This window comes from Anabrus simplex, chromosome 9 (genome assembly GCF_040414725.1).
Source record: "Anabrus simplex isolate iqAnaSimp1 chromosome 9, ASM4041472v1, whole genome shotgun sequence".
NCBI classification, from domain to species: domain Eukaryota; kingdom Metazoa; phylum Arthropoda; class Insecta; order Orthoptera; family Tettigoniidae; genus Anabrus; species Anabrus simplex.
Genome location: NC_090273.1, coordinates 9,007,587 through 9,032,941, shown reverse-complemented (window position 1 = coordinate 9,032,941; position 25,355 = coordinate 9,007,587). Strand labels below are relative to the sequence as shown.

The 25,355-nt window shown below is 42.1% G+C and overlaps 1 protein-coding gene across 2 annotated transcripts in view; it reads right to left on the bottom strand.

Moving 5' to 3' along the window:
• Positions 1–25,355, bottom strand: part of LOC136881214 (ATP-binding cassette sub-family G member 1) — a 470,255-nt gene that overhangs the window by 101,738 nt on the left and 343,162 nt on the right. For both annotated transcript variants that reach the window (XM_068229117.1, XM_067153940.2), the window contains one exon: positions 24,584–24,701. In XM_068229117.1, the coding sequence (XP_068085218.1) occupies positions 24,584–24,639 (56 nt within the window). In that variant the 5' untranslated portion in view covers positions 24,640–24,701. The remainder of the gene's footprint in view (positions 1–24,583; positions 24,702–25,355) is intronic.

Here is a 25,355-nt window from a genome sequence, read left to right as displayed (position 1 = left end):
GAGATCGTGAGTGTTAGTCTATTCATTTTACAAACAAGGGGGATGGGAGGTTCAGACGACATTGTATTTTCTCTCAGTACAGCGATAGAACCGCGGGATGTTTCCACTTACTGATCTTCTTGCAGAGAAGAAATAAAAATGAAATTCGGGATCGTCAAACAGTGGACTTTAGGCAAATGTTTTGAAAATTTCTCAAACATTCGGCAAGTGCTTTTATGTGTTGAGAATACTATTCCACTCCGCCATGCCAAGAACTACTGTTCTGTCACCAGGTGCAATAGCGCGCTAAATCTATGACTGATCAGTCCTTGGAAAAACAGCGGTTCTTTCCCCTGTAGGTCGCCAGCTCGTGAACGATCAACACAGATTCCTTTGTGAATTCTTCAAACTGTCTTCCATTTGTAGCACTCACAGACTGTCGTGTCCGCTGTCCTAGAGCCTCTTCGAACAGGATCCGGCCAAAATAAGCTATAAGTTATATTTATACATATCTCACTACAGAACCGTTGTGCGGATAAAGGAACTTGCGCCTTCTTCAAATACGTTTGTATTCTAACCTATTCGCGCGTAAACATCCTTCCCCTACTCAACAGTACCGCGTGTCGCTGACGAGAGCTGGTAAGCGGCGTATGTCAGACAATTCCAGTGTTACTGAGAGAACGAAAATATGAGGGTAAGTGACTGTTCGACATAATCACGAGTCATATGGTAAAGTTTGAAACCCCGCGTTGAACACAGGGTATGAGTGCACTCAACTGTCAGCTGAGTTGCATACAATTTGTTCAAACCTACCTTCAAGAGGCGAGTCTAGATCTGTTCCAACATCCTGAAGTCAGTTTAACTACTCGCTGTGCCCTGATGGAATCCTGTTTTCAACATTGTCTCCGCAGGTTAGAGGCAAGATCTAACGTCAATCATGTCACTCCTTTTCCGCGTAAGTGGCTGAACAAGAGTTATATATAGTCCTACTTAACACACAATGAAATCCCTCTGACAGCCTTGTCGTGGTGTACCACCTCGACTAGGTGGCCCCAACTCTGATGAAATTACGGCACCTCCGTATGTCTGAAAGTGGAAAGACTGTACTGAATACGGGGTCTTACTCATATGAATACGCGTTTTCCGTGAGAGGCCTGAGTTCAAGGTCTGTGTGACTGGCAAGGAAACTGGTGGGTTAATGAGATAGTTGTACCCAATTGGATTCAGGTCGGACTCACCACTGGATATTCCATTACTTGAACGCGAAGTTTTCTCAACACGTCCTTGGAGCCGCCCGCTACATTGTCGTGCACGAGAAGGAATTCAGCGCCTAACAAGATCTGCAGGGCTGTCGATGACTTTGTCCAAGCCGTTTCGTGAACTGACCTGTCTCGTATGAATTATATAAGCGGTAAATGACTGACGGGGAGACGAAGTCCTCGGCAACACGACAAAAAGTAGTGGATCCAAGTGACTGCTCTTGCGACTCGTGCCAACAGGAACTCCGCTGTTTACCTCGGTACGATACACGTGGTACTGTACGACCGAGGAGTTTCTTGCTTTGAATAGACAAGGTCTCTGTCTTCGCAGTAAGGCCTCTGGTACCAATTGTAACAAAAACACTGCAACATTCCAGATGTTCAAAGACATGTTGCATTAATTATTTTTGGCAGAGGACCAAGTTTTCACACTACATAATAGTTTAACATTATAAACAATGCGGAAATATTAAAACCTAATATTTTGATATATTCACGAACTGTAGCGCTCGTATTAGTAATAAAATACAATAGGTTTGTCGAGTGTGAAATTGTTAAACTCACATTTTTCGTTCCGTGTGACTAAAATAGGACTATCTGTATATTTTACATTGCAGCCACCCAGTTGTTATTTACAATACTGCCGTTGATTAATACAGTACCATTAAATGTAGAATAATGTAATTATCATTCACCCACGTGTTATTTAAATGATAACCTAAGTCTTTTCTATCGAGGACAGTAGCTTTTACAAGAGGTACTGCGAGGTCTGCTCGAGTTCAAGGAAACTTCAGCAAAAGAAGAATGCGAAGAGGTTCTTGCGCGAGTTGTATGTCGACGGTTTGTGGAGTCAAATGATCACAAAGTTTGTTCTTCCTGACGGAAAGGAAAGGAGAACATTATTTAGATCAGTAAGCAAATTACGATAATTCAGAGAAAATATTCCGTTTTTATTTGTCGGCATATAAAATCTTACAGCAGACAAATGTCTAAGTCTGCTCCTTCCTTGAGTAAATGGTACTTGTGCAATCTGACGCACCCGCTACTTGTTGGTCCGGGTTCAATTGCAGATACTGCTAGAAACTGAAGGGGTCTGAAAAGCTTCCATTTTGAAACGGTTCTTACAAAGCGAACGTTTCTTCAGAATGTACCGAGAGTTTTGAAATAGAGGTGGATGACCATAGTCATGCAATGAAGCTCGAATCCGAGCAAGAACTGCTCTCCGTAAATATTTGCAATGAAAGCCGAAGTGCAAGTGGTTGTAAGTTTTCATAATACGGAAAGGGGTATTTAGTCTTTTTCCATTAACACTGTCCGGCTCCATGGCTAAATGGTTAGCGTGCTGGCCTTTGGCCACAGGGGTCCCGGGTTCGATTCCGGGCAAGGTCGGGAATTTTCACCATAATTGGTTAATTCCGCTAACAATGGGGCTGGGTGTATGTGTCGTCTTCAACATCATTTCATCCTCATCACGACGCGCGGGTCGCCTACGGGAGTCAAATCAGAAGACCTGCATCTGGCGAGCCGAACTTGTCCTTGGGCACTCCCGGCACTAAAAGCCATACGCCATTTCATTTCATTTCCATTAACATTTTCGACTTGTAAAATAATTTATGTGATTGTTATGATTTTTCTCAGCCTTTTAACCTGAAACGCATACAAATCACATCCTCCTGTGAATGAATATTACTTCTAATTGCGTGAAGTCAGCCTTATCATAGGATTCCTTTTCTTTTAAGATCATAGTTTCATAGTTTTTCTAGCAGTTTCCATTTCGTAATTTCAATAATTTCTTAAAAAGCGGACGTGTTAAAGTAAGCAAGGGGTGTTAGTAAACTTACTCTAAAAACTTTAAATAAATTCATGAAGTAAATCCTGACAAAAAACCTCTATACAAGAAAATGTATGATTACAGAAATCCATCGCATTTTAATAGTTCCCATGAAGCTCCACCCATACAGATTCTACTGCACGAAAAAGTAGTCTTTAAAAGTTATTCCGGGGCCCTATTGTTAGAAATTATTTGAGTTTTTGCCATGTCGAGGAAAAATTTCGTTTCGTGGAGACTTCTCTCTGAGTCTTCAGAAGGGAAAACACAAAGACTTACTTCCTCAGTCGTTGATAACCACATGCTGCATTTCTGTCCGAATGCTTGCTTGCTGTGTGAAGCAGACTTGTGCATCTCATCGCATCGCATCGCCTATGGTTTTTCGAGTTTTCCCGTAACCATATAACTGATTGTGTTATTTGAGGATGCATCCAGCCTTCGGCTAAAGACTTAACAGGCAAATCTACCGACACGAAGGTGACGGAGCGACTTCAAATACCACCAGACTGAGCTAGGATTGAACCCGCTAACTTGTGTTCAGGAGGCCAGCGCTCTTATCTTCTGATCCAAGAAGAAAATTTTCACCTGCCTGCCTTTTCATGGCCCTTTCCTTTAGCTCTTCTTCCTTCTGAAAGGATATACTGCCCCTTGGAGAAGGAGATCGCTCTCTGGAGCGAGCAGTCTAGGCACGAATTGAGGTTTCATTAACCAAATGACAGTCACTTTCTATTCAGGGTCAGACTTCCTCGGGGAATTATGAAACTGCAAGACGTAATGACTGTAATTATCCTTGCAAGACAGGGTTTCCAGGACAGTGCATTATATACCGGGTCACGAGTGAGTGATGACAAAACAGTTTCGAGTACTGTTTCGAGTACAGACGTGACAGTCACTGTGAACAGACTTGTTCAAATTGCAAGCGTTCAACTAAACAGCTTTCTATCACTGAACTAAATATTAAAGTCGTTCAAGTAAGTTATTTCGAGTTCTCGGTGAAAAAAATTAATTTTTTAATGAATTTGCCACACACCAGGGCACGAACGTCCCCAATTGTTATAACACAGAAACGTTACATATTTGAAAAAAAAAATGATACAGCCCACTCATAATGCGTGATAACATTGGTGTCCGGGTCCATGGCTAAATGGTTACAGTGCTGAGATCCAGGGTTCGATTTCAGCCAGGGTCGGGAATTTTGATCACAATTAGTTAATTTCCCTGGCATGAAGGCTGGGTGTATGTGCCGTCTTTATAATAATTTCATTCTCATCACGAAACGCGGGCAGTCTACGGGCGTCAAATCAAAAGACTTGCATCTGGCCAGCCGAACTTTCCCCTCTGACAGCCCCGGCACTAAAAGGCAAACGCCATTTCATTTTCATAACATTAGTGACAGAAATATAATAATAATAATAATAATAATAATAATAATAATAATAATAATAATAATAATAATAATAATAAATGCTGAAAGTCTGCATCTTGGAACTTGAACATAGGTGCAATGAGTATGATATGGAAATGCGCCTTTCCAAGATGAAGTGTTGCCGGCGGGGAAGAAACTTATAATTGAATGCCAGGTTGGGGATACAAAGCTGGAACAGGTAAATTATTTCAAATATTTAGCATGTGTATTCTTTCAGGATGACAGTGGATCAAGGTGCAGGCTCGCGGTTCCCATCAACAGTACTCTGTAAGAAAGATGCCACTTCCTGAACGAAACTATTTTTACACCGATCTAGCTTTCAAACAAATTTTGTTGTACGGGAGCGAAGTCAGGGTGGACACAGGTTATCTTACTCTTCAATTAGAAGTAACAGACATGAAAGTAGCCAGAATGACCGTTGGTACAAACAGGTGGGAACAATGGCAGGAGGGTACTTTGAGTGAGGATTTAAAGCCTAATTTTAAAATCAACTATATTGAAAAAGCGGTACGCAAAAATTGGCTTTAGTGGTGAGGTCATGTGAGGTAAATGCAAGTTACCTAGGAGAATACTAGACCCTGCCATGGATGGTAAGACATGCAGAGGGAGAAGACGGTGATAGACTCACTTTCTAATAATTCACATATGGAACTAAACGAGGCCACAGAACTAGTTTCAAATAGAGGATTGTGGAGGCGTTTAGTATGTTCACAGAGGTTTGCAGATCAGGCATAACAGTCTACAACGAAAATAGCATCTCAAGATTGTCTTGACATATGCTTCACGCCATTCACGCTGGGAAGATGATGCTTGTTTAAAGGGGCCTAACATTTCAATCATTCACTACTGATCTGCATTTAGGGCAGTCGCCCAGGTGGCATATTCCCTATCTGTTGTTTTCCTAGCCTTTTCTTAAATGATTTCAATGACATTGGAAATTTATTGAACATTTCCCTTGGTAAGTTATTCCAATCCATAACTCCCCTTCCTATACATGAATATTTGCCCCAGTTTGTCCTCTTGAATTCCAACTTTATCTTCATATTGTGATCTTTCCTACTTTTAAAGATGCCACTCAAACTTATTCGTCTACTAATGTCATTCCACGCCATTTCTCCACTGACAGCTCGGAACATACCACTCAGTCGAGAAGCTCGTCTCCTTTCTCCCAGTTCTTCCCAGCCCAAACTTTGCAGCATTTTTGTAACGCTATTATCTTTTGTCGGAAATCACCCAGAAGAAATCGAGCTGCTTTTATTTGGAATTTTTCCAGTTCTTGAATCAAGTAATCCTGGTGAGGGTCCTATACACTGGAACCATACTCTACTTGGGGTCTTACCAGAGACTTATAAGCCCTCTCCTTCACATCCTTACTATAGCCCCTAAATACCCTCAACCATGTGCAGAGATTGTACCCTTTATTTACAATCCCATTTATGTGATTACCCCAATGAAGATCTTTGCTTATTTTAACACCCAGATAATTACAATGATCCCCAAAAAGGAACTTTCACCCCATCAACGCAGTCATTCAAACTGAGAGGACTTTTCCTATTTGTGAAACTCACAACCTGACTTAACCCCGTTTATCATCATACCATTGCCAGCTGTCCATCTCACAACATTTTCGAGGTCACGTTGCAGTTGCTCAAAATCTTGTAATTTATTTATCACTCTATAGAGAATAACATCATCCGCAAAAAGCCTCACCTCTGATTCCACTCCTTTACTTAAATCATATATATATATATAAAGAAAACAAAGGTCCAATAATATTGCCTTGAGGAATTCCCCTCTTAATTATTACAGGGTCAGACAAAGCTTCACCTACTCTAATTCTCTGAGATCTATTTGCTAGAAATATAGCAACCCATTCAGTCACTCTTTTGTCTAGTCCAATTGCATTCATTTTTGCCAGTAGTCTCCCATGATCTACCCTATCAAATGCTTTAGACAGGTCAATCGCGGTACAGTCCATTTGACCTCCAGAATCGAAAATATCTGCCATATCTTGCTGGAATCCTACAAGTTGAGCTTCAGTGGAATAACCTTTCCTGAAACCGAGTTGTCTTCTATAGAACTAATTATTAATATCGCAAACATGTCTAATATAATCAGAAAGAATGCCTTCCCAAAGCTTATATGCAACGCATGTGAAACTTACTGGCCTGTAATTTTCAACTTTATGTTTATCACATTTTCCTTTATATACAGGGGCTACTATAACAACTCTCCACTCATTTGGTATAGCTCCTCCGACCAAACAATAATCAAATAAGTACTTCAGATATGGTACTATATCCCAACCCATTATCTTATAGTATATCACCAGAAATCGTATCAATTCCAGCGGCTTTTCTAGCTTTCAACTTTTGAATCTTATTGTAAATATCATTGTTATCACATGTAAATTTTAATACTTCTTTAGCATTAATCACCTCCTGTATCTGGACATTTTCCTTGTAACCGACAATCTTTACATACTGCTGACTGAATACTGCCTTTGAAGATCCTCACATACACACTCCCATTGTTCATTAATTATTCCTGGAATGTCCTCCTTGGAACCTGTTTCTGCCTTAAAATACCTGTACATACCCTTCCATTTTTCACTAAAATTTGTATGACTGCCAATTATGCTTGCCATCATGTTATCCTTAGCTGCCTTATAGCCGCCATCTAGGTCATCGGTGCCTAATGGTTCGAAATGAGACGAAATGAAATGACAAAAGCCCAAAATCATCCACTGATCACAATTCAGAACGTGAGGACGAAGAATGGATGGATGGATGGATGGATGGATGGATGGATGGATATGAATTTAAAAAGATCAGTGGAACCGACCCACAGTGCCTCACATTGGCAGAAGCTGGCAAAAACAATAGTATTACGGACCAAGGGACTGCTTCTATAGCACAATACTGAATCGATGGTTCTTTTAGTCGAAAGGGGTCCAAAATCCAAGTCAGCGGCGCCTCACAGTGGTACTTATCGCTAGGAAAGTAGAACTAAGAGTAGCGTAGACTCGCGGTATTCCACACGCTATGGTACTACTCACAGTTAATGAAATTCGCACATTTGTTACAGACCTACGCTGTTTCGCAGACTGCGGCGCAAACCTATGGTGTTCATCACATAAGTGTACTAACCACAGGGACTCGTACTATCCCGTGGTGTTGCTCATAGTGCTACTAATAAGGAGTTTCATGTTTTTAATTTGATCAATCCTTGATCGCTCGTTTTAGTCGCCTCTTACGACAGGCAGGGGATACCGTGGTGCATTCTTCGTCTGCGTCTCCTACTCACAGAGGGGTGGGGGTGTTTGGTCCGCGAGAGGTATTTTATTTTCCTCAAGTCCGCCGGCAAGCCGGTTAGGACCCCCCTATCCGCCACCTGGGACGCGCTACGTGGGAGTATCACCTCTCCGCCTGCTACGCCAGCGTCGTAGGTCCGTGGCAGGCTGGGAAGGAGAAGTGGTTATTTCCCTGCCACGGGCACACAGACGGCACGTCCATGGTTAACGGTCTGGGGTCTAGGTTACAGGTGCATGACATGTTATTCATAAGTTGGAAGTAACGCCAATGAAGGTAGAGAGAAGGATAGGTGCTTAAAGATAAGTTATGAATAAACTCGATGGATGTACGAACCGGCTTCAGTGGTAGGGTCATTTAAGGCAAACTGAGCAGACGAGAGACCAGGAGCACGATGGTGTAAGTTGTAAAAAGAAGGCTGTGGAGGTGCGTAGTTAAATCACAGAGGCTAGCAGACTGAACGCTGAAATGAGAAACAGTCTATAACAGAGATGCCAGTCACCGGTGATCAGTCAAAAGTCCGAACATTCAAATGTATTAAGATACATATATCTCACTGAATAATGAGACTCTCACACACGCCTGCTCGCACAAATACAGTATAGCGAGAGTTCTTTACTGCAGGGAGGTGGTTGAAGAGATTCTCACCCTAATCTCCGTTTGCTGTGTGGACCGTGTGCACTGATTGTGGCCGAACATCAGTCTACATCCGACGACGACATGTGCCCGCCAGCAGTGAGACAGCTAATCTCAACAGTTCTGGTGATTACTTTCCAGGTACAGAAATGTTGTTCTGCTCTTTTTGGCAGGTCACCCTTTTCATTTGACTGCCCGTTATAAGTACGCATATTTGTGTTTAGATCATCAGTCAATAGACTGACTGAATGCAGCTCTCTAATGCACCCTATCCTGTACAAAGCTTTTCAATTTCTAGACAACCACTATATTCTACATCTCTAACCTCACCGCCTACACTCCCCTTCAAGCACTGTGTCCTAACATTCTGTCTTTTCTTCTGGTCAAATGTCGCCACATCGTTCTCCGTGACAAGCTTCTTTACGTCACTCCGACACAGGTTTTATGGCGACGATGAGACAGGGAAGGACTAGAAGTGGTAAGGAAGCGACCATGGCTTTAAGGTTCAGCCCCAGCATTTGCCTGGTGTGAAAATAAATCACGGAAAACCATTTTTAGGGCTGCCGACAGTGGGGTTCGAACAGCTTCGCGACTTAAACCTCGCAGCCACTTGATCGATAGGCTTATATATGGTCTCGCTACTTGTCTGAACTCTGTATCTTCATATACAGTACAACAAACCAATTGCTGAACGCGATGCTGCTTATAGACGAGTTAGAAAACATTGCACTCCTGACAATCTACTTTACTATAAGAAACTGAGAAATTCGACGAGAAACGCAAAACTACGACACGCTCACAGTTTAATTCAACCAAATGTTTCAACAATAGTGTTCTGGAAATCCATAAAGAGCTTTGGCATTACCAATGGACGAGACGACGACGAAATAAATTTGCCCTTGGAAACACTGAACGATCATTTTTCATCTAACAGCACATTAAATGCAGCCCTCAAACAGGAAGTTCTAGACGGGAATTATTCAAAGACGCGAACAGGTAGAGAGAAAAAACATACTTCCGTCCAGCAACCCACTCACAAGTAAGGTTTGCGGATAACATCAACGGCGGAAGAAAATGACAGTATAGGAATAGAGATGATAAAAATTATTCTGGATGTGACAGTACCTGCACTAATTAACATATTTAACTATTCCCTTGTAGACAACACATTACCCGAAATATGGAAACCGAGAATTATACGTCCTCTGAAACAAGTATCTTTCCCTTCTGAACCATCTGACTACAGATGCATCTGCATACTTTCTGCTTTATCCAAATCGCTACAATTCATCGCTCATAGACAAATAACGGACTACATGACTTACAACTTACTTGACCCACTACAATATGGTTTTCGTCAAGCACACAGTAGTACAACGGAACTACCGAAGGACGCAGAAGACATTCCAGAGGCAATGGACAAGGAAGTGACAGTTTTAATACTTCTAGATTCGAGCAAAGCTTTTGACTCTTCACATTGACATTTTCCTCTCGAAATCTTATTCACTATTTCTCGGACAGAGCCCTCCTTTGGTTTCATTTCTACCTGCATGGTCGTCACCAGTGTGTTACAGATAGGTGAAACAAAGCAACTTGGCGGTCCGTGCAGTATGGTGTACCCTAAGGGTCGGTGTTAGGACCCCTTTCTTCTATTTACATTAATGATTTCTCCCAAAACCTAACGCACTGCAAATACCATATTTACGCTGATGTACAAATATACCTCCATACATCTCCATATTAATATTTTCGGCCATAGATAAAATCAATCAAGATCTAACATCGTTTCCTTCTTAGTCTTCGAGCTGTGATCTTTACGTTAAACCGAGCAAAAACGCAACCCATCATCCTTGGATATCCTAGACTACTCGAACGGTCAAGCGACCAGAGATTCCATCTATAAGGTTATGTAATACTAACATACCATTCATGTCATCAGTAGAAGTCCTAGACGTTACTTTCGATGATAGGTCATGGAAAACGGACATTACGAACATCACCCAGAAGATGGTCTCTGCATTGCACATCCTGCGCGGGTATAAATACTTATTTCCTGAAAAAATCTTTAAAAATGCTGGTAGAATCTTTGGTTTCCCCTCATTTTGACTATTGTGACGCGATTTATCGCTGGGTGCAAGTTATTGGGCAGATTACAACGTGGTCAAAATACATGTGTGAGATACGTCTGTAACCCCACACTACTATGACCATGTAACTCATTCATATAACCACCTGTCTTGGCCCCGACTAGAAATCCGTCGCACTGCGCATACCCTATGCCAGGGCCTCTCAAACTCCCAAAATCTCACGCGTGCAAACCGAGGCGCAAGGGCTCCGTGCACTGTGCATCGGTACAGACTCTGCTCAACTCGGCTTGACTCGGATGGTGTAGTGTGCTGAAAGCGACGAAGCGTTCGGTGGTAGACGGCTTGTTTATCAATGAAATAGATAAGCGAAAGATGACAATCATGGAGCAACCTGTTTCGAAGGCAGCAAACACTTTGGAAAGTCTATTTCAATTGAACTGGGAACTTTCGTATTTTTTTCCTCAGTCGTGATGGTAAAGCCAAATGCCTAAACTGTGGGACAATAATTACGTGATCAAAAAGATTATTTTTCAATACAAAGGCTTTGCTCGAATTCTACGAAAATTTGTCGAGGGAAGATTTTCCTAAGCTACATCGAGAATCAAATAAGTTTATTTCTATGTTTGGTTCCACACGCATATGTCAAAGTTTTCTTTTCTTTTTCTGTTTTGACTCGTACGAAAACTACTGTAGATTGCTGCGACTATTTCTGATCGTAATTTAAAGAACGCTCGCAGAATTGCTGTCACCCGATCCCTTGTTCCACATATTAGTGGTATAATTGCGAAGAAAAAGGGAAAAAGAGCTAGAGAAGAAATTGTCTGCTCAAACCATATTGAAAGACGAACTTTTAACACCGGTAACATTGCCCCACACAACTGAGTGTCTCCCCTCACCGCACATAAACATTTCCCAGTGATGGGGAATATCAGTGGGGAAGGTGAAGAAGGCGAAGACAGGCCGAACGGGTGAGAGAAATGTAGGGAAAGAGGAGTAGGATTTTGCACTCTGGTCAACCTAGTGAAGTAGTCTCTTGCACCTTGCGCCGTGCAGTGCACGGGCACATGCACCCTGAGAGGTTCTGCCCTATGCCATCTCCATAAAATCCTTCATTCTTCACAGCCATTTTACCTTACTTCATATTTCAAATACCTCTCTTAACACAATCTTAACATCAGATCTACTAATAACGATAAATCATTCACAGTAATTGCCTGCCGTGAGTGGAACCTCCTTCTCGAAAGTTTCAGAGGAAGCACTTTGGAGACATTTTATGTACCAGTAAGGATCACCTGTTTGATGCTGCTACTCACAACCATTCTATTGTCATGGATGTCCTGGTAGATTAGTCTAAAATTTAGATTAGTCAAATTCTTACCCGACTTATTTTTCAAATGTTATTAAATTTTATGTTCTACCTCTTTTACATGTAGGATATTAGTTTTAATAATTTATCCTTTTATTATATGTAATTCATTTTATCTTAATTTAATCTCATCACTCAATCAGTTTTGTATTATTAATGTAATTTGTATTAAATTTATTTATTGTTAAGTAATACAATGTACTGTAATATATATATATATTACATTGTGGAAGAGAAAGCCCGAAGGCCTTAATCTTGGCAGGTAAAATAAACTAAATAGTCTATCCATCTCTCCAAACGTGCGCAAGCTGTGCGAACGGCAGCAGAAGAGGAATAACATTCGCTATAACTATCGAAACAAGTCGCGAACCCATTACACAGAGCTATTCATCTCAAACTTATCTGAGATCCGTTTCCGGTACTCTTCCGAACTATTACTATCTGACGAGATGACGGCACCAACTTCACGACTTTAAATGGAGCTACACCATTTTCTACACCTATCGCTAAAATTATACATTGTTGTGATCATTCTCAAAATCCGACAAGTAGTTCTGAAATGTCTTCAGGCATGTTCCATTCGCCAGTCTGCTCAACCTGGCGCTACAGTGAGACCATCTTGTTTTGCTAGATACGTATTCGCTCCAACGTGCACGTAAATAAGTTACACTATAATTTGAAATACATGTTATTGCCATAGATAAAAGGTAAAGAAAACACGGATTTGAGACGGCTTCTAAAGAACAACATTTAATGTTAACCACTGCCCCCCGCCTTGTTATGTTCCTTTAGCCTTTTGTTTGTGTGAATTATTATGCAATAAATACAACTGTACAGTTTCAAACATTCGGTCACAGTGTTGAAATCGTACACAAATTAGACTATAAAAGGAAGTTCATTTTAAGTAAACTGGGAACTAATGTCGACGTCGGAGGTACTGAAAGGGTCAGGTAATACAAGTCATTGTATTGCGATTGGATTTGGCAAATTATTTCGATAATCTTCAGCGGGACGAGTTTCAGAACTCCTGTTGGATATGCAACTCCTCCTACTGAGTCGCGGTGCAGGCTGTAGGGACCCCTGGAGCTATTTCGTTGTATTGTAACTAACCTACACAATGAGATCTTAACATGTTCTTTACTGTGTCGGCACGACAAGAGCATCTGTCAGCAATTAACTTGAAAGTAGGTAACCTGTTACTTAATGAACAAGAGAGCGCTCAGCGTTTCAGTTCTCGCTATGATTGCTCATTGGCAGAACGGAGTGCGTGTTCTTTCTTTTGAATCAGACAACATTCTGCAAACGTGCTAGTCCTCTTTGAGGAAACCAAATTGGTCGTGGTAGTTAATGTTATTTGATAGGTTCAAAACCGGCACAGTGATTGTTTAAGGGCCCCATTCGACACTCCATGTCGTATCATGTCTGAAGAAAGGTAATTAATAGATCGCCCGAATTATTGTTATTGCATTTTCATCAGTTTGGCCTATGTCGGCAAAATAGACCGTGCTGCAAACCTGTAATCTAATATATTGAAGCTTGAAAATATCTGCAATGAGTATGATATGAAAATTATACTTTTTGAGACTGGTGCTGTCAGTAAGTAAAGTCACGTTGGGAATACAGAGCTGATACAGGTAAAACATTTCAAGTATTTAGACAGCGTATTCTCCCAGGATGGTAGGGAGACTGAATCAAGGTGCACGAAAGCTAATGCTCGCAGTATTATGTCAGCTCCAAGACGAAATTATCTTTACACCGGCCTGTTTTCAGACCAATTTTGCTGTATGCGAGTGGGTGGACTCAGGATCTCATTCCTAAGTTAGAAGTAACAGACATGAGAGTAGCGAGAATTATCGCTGGTATAAAGAGGTGGAACAAATGGCAGGTAGTTACTCAGAATGAGGGGGATAAAGGCTAAGTTAAGAATGAGCTCCTATTGATGATGCTGTACGCATGAACAGACTTCAGTGATGAGGTCATGTGAGGCGAATGGAGAAGGATAGGTCACCTCGAAGAACAATGAACTTGGTCATTGAGGGTAAGAGAAGTAGAGGGACGCCACGACGAGGATGGTTAGACTCAGTTTCTAATGGTTTATAACGACAAGTACAGAACTAAACGAGGTCACAGAACAGGTTACACAGGATTGTGGAGGCTTAACGATAATAGGTTTTACGTCCCACTAACTACTTAACGATTTTCGGAGACGCCAAGATGTCTGAATTTTGTCCCGCAAGAGTTCTTTTACGTCCCAGTAAATCCACTGACACGAGGTTGACTTATCTGAGTACCTTCAAATACCACCAGACTGAGCCAGGGTCAAACCTGCCAAGTTTGCGTCAGAAGGCCAGCGCCTCGACCGTCTGAGCCACTCAGCCCGGCAGTGTGAATCTTGTTTTAATCTCAATTTGCATATGACATTCTCCCAAACATGTCACATAATATTCCTTAGGATTCTCTCTTCTGTTTTATTTATTCTTCTATCTGTTTCATATGAAGCTGCTCGAAGCATTACCAAGTCTCAAATAATAATGATACTACTATTACTACTACTACTACCAATAACAATAATAGCCTTCATGGAGAGAGGTCGACGTTTTGTGTAGGCTGGGGATAAGTTACCTCCTAAAGAGGGAAGACACCCCCCCCCCCCCAGTCATGAATTTGCTGTACGAGTGAGTGAACAGGTGTCAATAGATTGCAGAGGACCTAACGAGTGGGTACGCACGAGAAAGTGGTCTCTCTCATCACCGAGTGCAAATTGCAGAGCTTTTATGATAGTTGAAAGCTCTGCTATGTACACGCTACCGACACTGGGAAGCGAGATCTTCATGCTAACATTATCGGAGACGAAAGAGCGACGCAAATTTTCTCCAGGTTTAGAACAATCCTTGAAGACATGTCGCAGTCCTGGAAATACCACCGATGAGCAGAGGCATCCGTGTTCACCTTACATCCACGTAGTAGCATTCGGCCGCGCAACTAACCACGGAGGTAGCTTGCTAGGCGTCCGCTCAAGACACATCTAACTCAAGATACAAGCTGACAATTCGAATCCCAACCGGCCGTGTCACATTCGGTTGGTTTTGGTACTAAAAATGCATTGATAGCTTGGATGTTGCGGCATTTCACTAATTTTGGCAGCGTACATGAGGAATAACTACTGCCATCTTATTCGTAAAGGTGGAGTCAGCAAGTAGGCTGGGGATGGGGCAACTACCGAAAGCTCCCGTTGCCACCTATGGTGAACAATAAAAGGTTCAGCGTAGATCTTTATGCCATAGTACAGTAGTTAACTCGGTCAAGGCCGTGCCAGCACCGCACGGTCAGCCTCCCACCAACTGTCACTGAGAAGCTGAAGCATGTTAAGTCTTCATGCAGGCGACCTTCAGCTGACGGATGTCAGACCCAGGAACCTGCAGGTGTCTACAACTGGTAAGACTATTTCGCTATCGGAGCTCTGGTTCAGCGTGCACCAGTCTACGTCAGCAGAAGTGTACAACTGAGATTTTTGCCGCTGAAAATCGAAAACCAGATGCAGGGCCCATCTGCTGTAGCTGTCTCTCGGCAAACGCCATCCTTCCCGAGCTGTAATGTAGAGCGAAGTAGTCTACATAGAGCGGCCCCAGCAGCGGCAACTATGCCGGTCAGATTGCGAACACATCCCCGTGGTATTCCATTTTCTTGAAAAAGAATTCTCAACTCGAATGAACCGGAGGGACATGAAGTTGTCAAACGTAAGTAAATTACCCCGAAATCCCCATTGGTGTATTGTGGAGATAATCCCATACAGCCAGGTAGTGTCGTAAGCTTTTTCCAATTCAAAAAAAATACGTGACTAGGTGTTCCTTTCGGCGCTCTCTAATCTGGCCAGATGATCAGTGGCAGAGCGATGAGAGCGAAAACCCTTTCACATAGCACGGCTCAGAGTGTCGGGGTCGAGTTTGAAGCGAGATGAATCTTCGTAGAGAGTTTTTACGACCAGATGCCCTATCTGGCGTGAACCGCGTCGGAGGAGTTAATGAGATGAATTGAATGACGTAATATATGATAGTACAAAGGGAGAAGGTGAAATCCGGTTCTGGCACATAGCCGCCTCTTGTCGAATAGCAGCAAGGGGTCTGCTAAAGCCTGAACGTCTCCATCCGACGGACGGATCATCGTCAACAGTGTCATACGTCCTCGCTTGATATGAACTCTGCGGAGAGGTTGAATCCACCTCCCCTACCCTGCCGGCCAACATTCAGATTGTTTTTTTTTTTTTTTTTTTTTTTTACCAACGGGAGTCAAACCGGCTAACCGCCGTGTCAGACCTTAACGATCATGGCGGGATTTATGCCAAACAATATAATGGACATTCAACTGTACAGGAACAGTATGTCATCCCACTTTTCCCTTATAAACGAACTTCCGCATTTTACAAGTATCAACTACCAATGACTATTTACAATGTGTTTATAATTATTATACTCTTAATACTGCCCTAACAATGTTTAAAATGAGCGAGGGCTTATGTTTCACAGTCTGAATGACAACGGTGGAGTGCACGGTGCTTGTAGCTTCTACGGATACAAATATTCTACGTTGGAGGGTCAATTATGTACAAATTTCTTAATTATATCACAGCATCTCTTTAAATTCATGTCTATATCTCCAGTTGAAGTCAGAAGGAGCGTATGGTTGTAGGATGAATGACTTACCATAACTTCCCGTGTTATAAATTGGGAAGTCCTCCAGCAAAGTGGTTTCTGACCTTATAAAGATACTGTTTGGTGATGAGGTAAGTTGGACGGAGAATGTCGTCGACAACGTGAATCACGACAGTTCTTCAGGCAGGGTGAACTTAGACATATCTTGAATTAACGTAATACTTTACTTTTATGCTGGATACGACAAATGTGCCTGATTCAGGTTAGTTTTTGTCTGTTACAGCATCACGCGAAAAATAATAGAAGGATTTGGATAAAGTTTGGTTATTTAAGGTTAGTATTATGGGACTAGGATCTCAAATATACCGGGCGAGTTGGCCGTGCGGTTAGGGCCGCGCAGCTGTGAGCTTGCATCCGGGAGATAGTAGGTTCGAACCTCACTGTCGGCAGCCCTGAAGATGGTTTTCCGTGGTTTCCCATTTTCACACCAGGCAAATGCTGAAGCTGTACCTTAAGGCCACGGCCGCTTCCTTCCCACTCCTAAGCCTTTCCTGTCCTATCGTCGCCATAAGACCTATCTGTGTCGGTGCGACGTAAAGCAAATAGCAAAACAAAAAAGGATCTCAAATATACGCTTTCAGAGAGGGAGGGGGACACATTCAAATCACGATGCATCTCTCCTACGGTTGGTTTCACAGGAAAATTGCTCATGACAAACATTTCTTTAGAGTCTTATTTACCGAACGAGTTCATCGTGCGGTTAGGGGCGCGAGCTGTGAGTTGATGGTGGTTCGAGATGGTGGTTCGAATCCCACTGTCGGAAGTGCTGAAGATGGTTCCCGATGGTACTATCACCGCACACAACCATACAGCATAACATACGCAAATAGCCTTTGTTCTGTACTCATACCATTTACATGCATAACAAAAAGTCCAATAACACTGCCCTGCATGACCCCCTTCCTAAATACTACAGGATCTAATTATCTCTTGAGTTCTATTATCTAGAAATGTAGTCACCCATTCAACTACTCTTCTCTACTCCAATAGCCCTTCGTCAGAAATCGCTCATGTGCTCTATCGAAAGCCTTGGATAGGTCAATAGCGACACAGACCTCAATGTAAAATATCTGGTATATTTTGCTGGCATCCTACAAATTGAGCACGTAAGACAATGCTCACCCAGTCACTACAGAACACAGTGAACGCCTCTCTACTGGAAGGACATCCAGCCGTTAAACTACTGAGCATGTACCAGCCTCAGTGAATTTGGAGAAGGCTGGGAACATGTTTATCTTACGCAAAGGCTCTGTGTTCCATTTCCACGGGCACACTGCGGGTTGGAAGACGTTCACGCAGTCTCGTGGGAAGAGTTCTCTGCTACGAGAGGTAGTGGAGCCGGTCGAGAAACCACGCGAGACTTCAGTGCATGGCTGATCAGCTGTCGTCTTGGCAGGTCCGTGGTTGTCGCACCAACTCAGTTTCCAGGAAACTATGGGATAGGACTCGGAAGAAATTAAGGTACAGTGATGTGAAAATGGGAAAACACGGAAAACCATCCACAGGACTGTTGCTAGTGGTCCGTACCACTCAGCCATCAGTCACTGGTCAACGCTCCCTGTTCCTGCATCCTCATAGCCTACATGTTCAGTTACCCGTAGGTCATTACATTTAGAAGATGGTCATTACGGAGCTTTTAATTTTATCTCCATCTCTTATCTCCTGTTAATAAGCCTTTCGCTCGAACTTCTCAGGACAGGAACAATGGACATCGACGCATATACGGCCAGCTGTTCACTTTTAATTAAGTTCAGAAATTAATGAAAACGTTCTCAATTGTGGTCGAATTTTATGCTCATTAAAGGTGATCGTCATTAAGATATAGATCGAAATCCCATTCACTTGGCATTTTTCTTTTCAAAATCTCCTTTCCCTAGTTATCTTTGCAGCTATATTACACAATCTCATGCCACCGTCCTTTCTCCTAGGTAAGGTTTTCATTCCCCTCCCTGAAGGGGAGGAGCGGGCCACCTAGAAGGTAACGCCTTCTCTCTGGCCAGGCCGTTTCTCAGTGTCACTTACCCTAGCTACCCAGTAGCCCTCATACGCTATCCTGGCCCCGTTTTTAGTCTCAACCAATATTTAACTGTCCGCAGCATTCTCATCTCTTCCACATTCTTGTTACTACATTGTTTGTAGTAGACTACAGCTTGGGAATTCCATGATTGGTATTATTTCAGCAAATTTCCTTACTACTTCGCAAATTTCTACTCCATACAGTAATCCTCCAACTACAGAATTATACTGAACTTTATTCTTGGCGTTCTATCCGATGAACTAAACTAGCCTTGAATTTTATTTTGCCCATCTTACCTTGTACTGCTGCTTTTTCAACGTTTCAACCAACTGTAGGTGTCTTACCATCGACCACTGTTCAAACCCCCCGTACACACAACTCCGGGTTACTCCGTACGATAGTTCTCCATCTCAATACTACTGTGCACCTTGACAGCTGTCTGAATATCTTAGTTCTCGAGATATGAAGAAGCTCGCTTCTCAAATAAACAATGAACTTGTGGTGTTACGGACTTAACCCACTAACCAAAATATGCATATCGTCGTTGCCGGGACAAAACCTCCTATGTGATATACTGACCCGCAGCACATACATTATGAAGAGCGAGAATGCCTTGACAATATTCACACGATATTGCACCTTAGATGACAGAACGTTACCGGCTAAAGTTCTAGGGTGAAATATTTCACATAGGAGATTTTGTCCCGGCAGCGACGACATATCAAGGTGATCGCTTGAAGATATATTTATAGTTTTACTTTGTGTAAAATCTAAGTACGCGGGTTCGATCCGGGGTCAGTCCAGTGGAATTTGAAAGTGCTCAAATACTACAGTCTTATATCGGTAGATTTATCGGGAGATTAGAGGACCACTTCGGAACAAAGTTCCGGCACCTTGCCGTCTCCAAAAGATGTAAAAGTAGATAATTGGGCCTAAAATCCCTGTTGGTGGTGGCGGAAGAATAACACCCACGGTATCCCCTGCCTGTCGTAAGAGGCCTTTAGAGGAGTCTTGGCATTTTTTTTTTCACTTGTGGCAGGCTCGTCTCCTCTATCCTATCTGACCTCCCTTGGTCAACTCTTGGTCTTTTCCGACCGCGACGCTATTAGAGTACTCGAGTTCTAGGCGTGTTTCATTTTAAGGTATTTCGTGACTCTTGCCTTTTATTGGGCAATACCTTCATTTTGTGACGAGTTGGACCTTCCATTTCCCCCTCTGATTAGTGTTAATAGAGTATAGCTGTCCTGCTGTGCTTCCTATTGAAACAATAACCGTCACCACCTTGTAAAACATTCTTCAAAAGGTCAGAATCCCTATTTTTCCTCCGACAACCAGGGTTAAGAGACGATGAATATAATCATTACAAAGAGAATAGATTTTTATTCAAAATAACAGATATTGTATCAACAGTTATGTCGTATTTCATGACTGTGCCGCGAGGCGATCCCGAAACCCTGAGAAGTGCAGGAGGATGAGCAACTCAAGCACGGAACGCAAAATCCTGGGAATAATCAGAATAACTGAACCATCACATTTCCGTGAGAATTCCTAGTTCCCACCTGTGTGTGTCCGGGAAGACCTTCAAGCTGGCTGTGACATACTGTACCTGCTGTGTACCTGAAGGTCGACACAGAGTCGAGCTGAATAAGAATGCTCTACTTCAGCGAGCAGTGGTAGCGGCGTCTCAAACCCAGAAGAGGACGTCCGATGTTTGAGTCGTACGCTGTCGGTAAGAAGACTTTTGATGTGTATTCATTACGTATACCTGTAACAGTTGTACTCCAACTCCAACAAGCATTGCGCAGTTGATATAATAATACATTTGGAAAAATAACAATTAAGATGAATATAAAGACTCGATTTTTTTAAATTGGCATAATTAGATGAGGATAAGATTTTACTTTAGATTTACAAATTGACTGTTACTTCTATAAGTCATACAATTAAATATATATATATGCGTGTGCGCAGGCACGAAGTTTTACAGACAGATCGGGTGCATAATTAAATAAATAATGTACCAGTCATTACATACTGTGTGATGCCTAAAACGCTGCGCGGATATACAAAATAATATCCGCAAAATGGTTATCCGCGGATAACTTAAATATTTAACTACAGTGTATCACTCCCAAGGTACTGAAACTGATAGATCTATTAACATAATACAATAGGCCTGGCACCAGACCCCCTACAGTCACAGCTTTATGAGGGATTTTCTCTTGCGACAACTACCGACGTATTGACCTTTGTTCCCTCCTTTCATTAACTGTTAGGCTCAGGTCAGATTTACGACCTTTTGGTCTCAAGGCTCTATATATCACCATTCTCCCATACCACAGTCAAGGGTCGCCTAACCACAGGCAAAAATACAAATTTATCTCAGTAAAAATCATTAACCTTTATTTAAAAATTATGAGAAAATTATCTGCACTGCCATTCAGTTTGCATCCGCCAAGACACTAACTCCGTGCAGGGTTCTAGTGATGGCTCTGAATGAGTATGCATATTTAATTCTATTTTATTTTTAACTATGTTTATATTTGCTGAGATCTAGTAGGCAAATTTTGAACTAATAGGGACATTCTGAATTCTAAGTTGTGGTTCTTAACATATTAAAAGCAGCACATTCTTACTGACGGGGATTTTAGATAAGGGATTGTAAAAGTATTTTCAGCTACACAAGTCTGATTTATTTACGTTAAAATGAATTCTGGTAAGCATACGGCCATTTATGATTTTATGTGTGACCAATAGGTGATATATTTCTCGGCGAGTGACTAATGATATGTACCTGAATTCTTCTAATAACTGACAGCAAGAAATACTCACCTTATATGCTGACTGACCGTGTTCTTGTAGTATATTAATCTTAAAAATATATTTTGAACTATTTCAAATTAATTTATATATTATCTATATTATGATATCTAAATGACAGAAACATATTCTAATTGAGACCTCATGAAAGAATGATGGAGAACACAGGGAGTGGTAACGTTATTTAGTTCCTTTCCATTTGGGATAAAAACCATAATAGCCGCATTTATTATAATTTCAATATGTGACTCAGTGTTAATCCTAAATCATTTACGGAATGAACTCGTTTCAGTTTATGTCGTTCATTAACTAATCATACTGAAATGTATCATGTACCGTAGAATAGTTCATCACCATGCATTTGTTGATATTAAATTCGATTTTATTTAAATATTCTCTACGTCCCTGTTCAAAGAAATATGCCAATATTTTGTGACATTTCTTTGTACAATTTAAGATCAACAAACATGAGACATTTGGAAACTAAGTACATCTGGTAAATCATAAATAGCATTAAAAAAACGTGGTCATAAATTTAAACCCTGAGGCACACCTGAAGTAACACTGAATACAAAAGATTTGGTCTGACAATAAGTGACAAACTGAGCCCTGCTTTTGACAAATCTGCCTTATGGCTGGGGCTCATCTGAAATTAGCAATGTTTCCTATCAACCGTGCAGGCTGTGATGTGAAATATTGACAGGTCATTCGCGGTAGTTGCATAGACCCTGATTTTGTTTCCCATGCACTGAAAGAAATTCCATACAGACATCTCTCGAAAATAAATTGTTATCAACTTGAGTTTCCCCAAAGGGAAATTTGACACCATTTGTTTAATTTGAAGGTATTATACTTCAAATCACGTAAGACTTCAAAAATTAATTTCCATTTAGAAGGCCATCACTGTTTATACTGACGTGTAAGCTGGTGACTAAAGATTATGTTTCTGGCGGATAAAATATGCCTACTGTTTTGTAACGGTAACTGAATATCCCATATATACATCAAATTTCAGCTCAATTGGTCCTCTTATTCCGACGTGATTAAGAGAGAGAAAACAGACATTTTTTAGCTATTACAAGATTGTTTTTACATATAATTTTACAAGTAATATATTTCCTTCTTTTTTCCTTTTTCTCCAGAGTTTGTCCCTCCTTGTGTTGGGGTCTGCTACATGGATTCCTGGTCTCCATTTAGTCCTGTCCTGTGCCATGCCAGCGTCTCCATTTACTCCTGTCCTGTGCCATGCCAGGGTGCAGATTGGCGCTGTTCAGATCTTTGTTAAGGGTATCGGCCCATGACTGTTTTGGTCGTCCTTTTGGTCTCCTACCAGCGACTTTTAACATGTAACACGTCTTCGCGATCTGCCCTTAGTTCATGTCCACACCATCGTAGACGACCCTCGTGCATTTTTTCGCGGTGCAATGCCAAATCTCTCCCTGGAGTTGAGATCCAGTTTAGTGTCGCCAGCATCTTAGTCACCATGACACCAAGTCGATGCTCTATCCCAATCGTGGTCGGCCAACATTCGCAACCACACAGTGCAACAGGTCAGATGACAGATTTTTGATCTGAGATTATCTTACATTCTCCGGTCGCAACTGACGCCGGTTGTTCTCCACACAGTGCAACAGGTCGGATGACAGTACGATAGATTTTTGATCTGAGATTATCTTACATCCTCCGGTCGCAACTGACGCCGGTTGTTCTCCACACAGTGCAACAGGTCGGATGACAGTACGATAGATTTTTGATCTGAGATTATCTTACATTCTCCGGTCGCAACTGACGCCGGTTGTTCTCCACACAGTGCAACAGGTCGGATGACAGTACGATAGATTTTTGATCTGAGATTATCTTTCATCCTCCGGTCGCAAGTGACGCCGGTTGTTGTTCTCCATTCCATCCAGGCTGCGGATATCCTTGCATTGACCTCTTCGTCAAGTCGGCCGTCATCGGTGATCGTGGAGCCAAGATACTTGAATCTCGTTACTCGCGGCAAGTCTTCACCGTCTACTTGAATGGTTCCGATTGCTTGTGGATCTGACAGCATATATTCAGTCTTCTTTTTATTTAGGCGCAGGCCGTATTGCGCCAGCCGATCGCTCCATTCTTCGGTTTGGCATTGCAGATCAACCTGGATCTCAGAGGCCAACATGACATTGTCTGCGTACAGAAGAGTCCATGGCAAAGAACGGTCCAGGTCTGCTGATACAGTGTCCATCACTAGAATGAACAAGAGAGGTGACAGCACTGAAACTTTGTGAACGCCGACGCTGATGGGAAAGTCACTGGCTGCTCCTGCTGCGGCCTGAACATAGCTCCGAGAGTCTACATAAACCAGCTGAACCCAGTTCACAAGGTATTCTGGTATGTCGTTCTCTGAGTGCTAGCGATATGAGGTCATGGGGTACGCGATCAAAAGCCTTTTCAAGGACCAGGAAAGCTAGACGGATCGGCAAGATGCTTTTCAACCATGAACCGAGCAGCATGGATTGCATCGGTTATGCAACTATTCTTCAAAAATCCAGCTTGTTTTCTGGAAATGTCGAGAATCTCGCGTACCCTTGTATCAAGAAAACATTCAAATACCTTCATCCCGTGACACAAAAGTGGGATCGGCCGGTAATCAGCACGTTCAGCTGGGCTCCCCTTTTTGAAGATGGCTACGGTGATTCTTCGTTGCCAATCGTTCGGTGAGTCGTGCTAACCAGTCTACCGCATTCCACTGTTGCGCGTATCAGAGTTCCCTGAAAGAGCGTCGGGGCCAGTAGCTTTCAAAGTAGCCTTCACCTCTTCCATATATATTTTCAGGACAGTATTTTAAAATGAAGCATAGTCAGTCGAGGGACAGTGCCCTCTGTGAATGTTTGTGCAAACTTTATGTATGACAGACCGTCATTTCTTTTTTATATACGGTGATCGTTGTTATTAATATAGCTTCATCGACCTCAAACTTGACGTATTTCAGTGTGCGTGTACTCATTTGTCGTCAACTGCAGTCTGAGAACGAACCTTCTATTTTCAAAACTTTCAGTGATGGAAGTTCATTTTAGATCGGCTACTCTTAACTTTAAGGGAACAATTAACTGGTACTATTCTAGGCACCAACATCCTAATTCTAGATTCTCAAGTATGTACTTACTCGAAGCCGGTGAGTATGTTGAGTAATGTGCTCTTGCCCGCCCCCGAGGGCCCCATGATAGCCGTCAGCTCCCCGGCCCTGAAGTGCCCCGACACATCATGTAGGATCTCCTTAGGCGCTGAAACACAAGTCAGACAGACATCAAAGCTTTGATACAAAATGCAGTTCATTTAACATAGCTTATGCAACTCCATGACTCACAGCTTTTTCCTCAGGCACTACATACAGCTAAGTCCTCCACTTTAAATAACTCGTGAACAATTAAAGATACCGACGTTCTGGTTTCACATTCAGTAATGATACCAAGGGACTTTTTCATGGGATCAGTATCTTCCGAAATAATGGTACATTGTTCTTTAAATTGAAAAGCACTTTACACCTAGCCTTAAACCAACAAATATTACATATTCAGCACCGTGATTATTTTGAAAATCGGACAAGTACTTCTCGAGGAGATAGAATGTATTCCAACTGTCTTCATTTGCCAGCTGTAGACTGCGCTGTTTGGTTCGCGCTACCTATGGAACATGAGCTAGGTGTTGACCTCGTACTGCGAGCTGGGTCTTCGCTATATCGAGCTCATAAATACACTATGATAAAATGTATGATTTAACACCTTTAACATCGCCGTATGTAAGAGGTAAAGGAAAAGCGAATATGCGACGGGTTCCATGTGGTAACATTAACCTGACGTGACAAACCACACAGCACCGAACAACCTAGTTGCGTCGTAGTGGCCGCTTAGCTTATAGGTTGCGTTCCGGAGATCGGC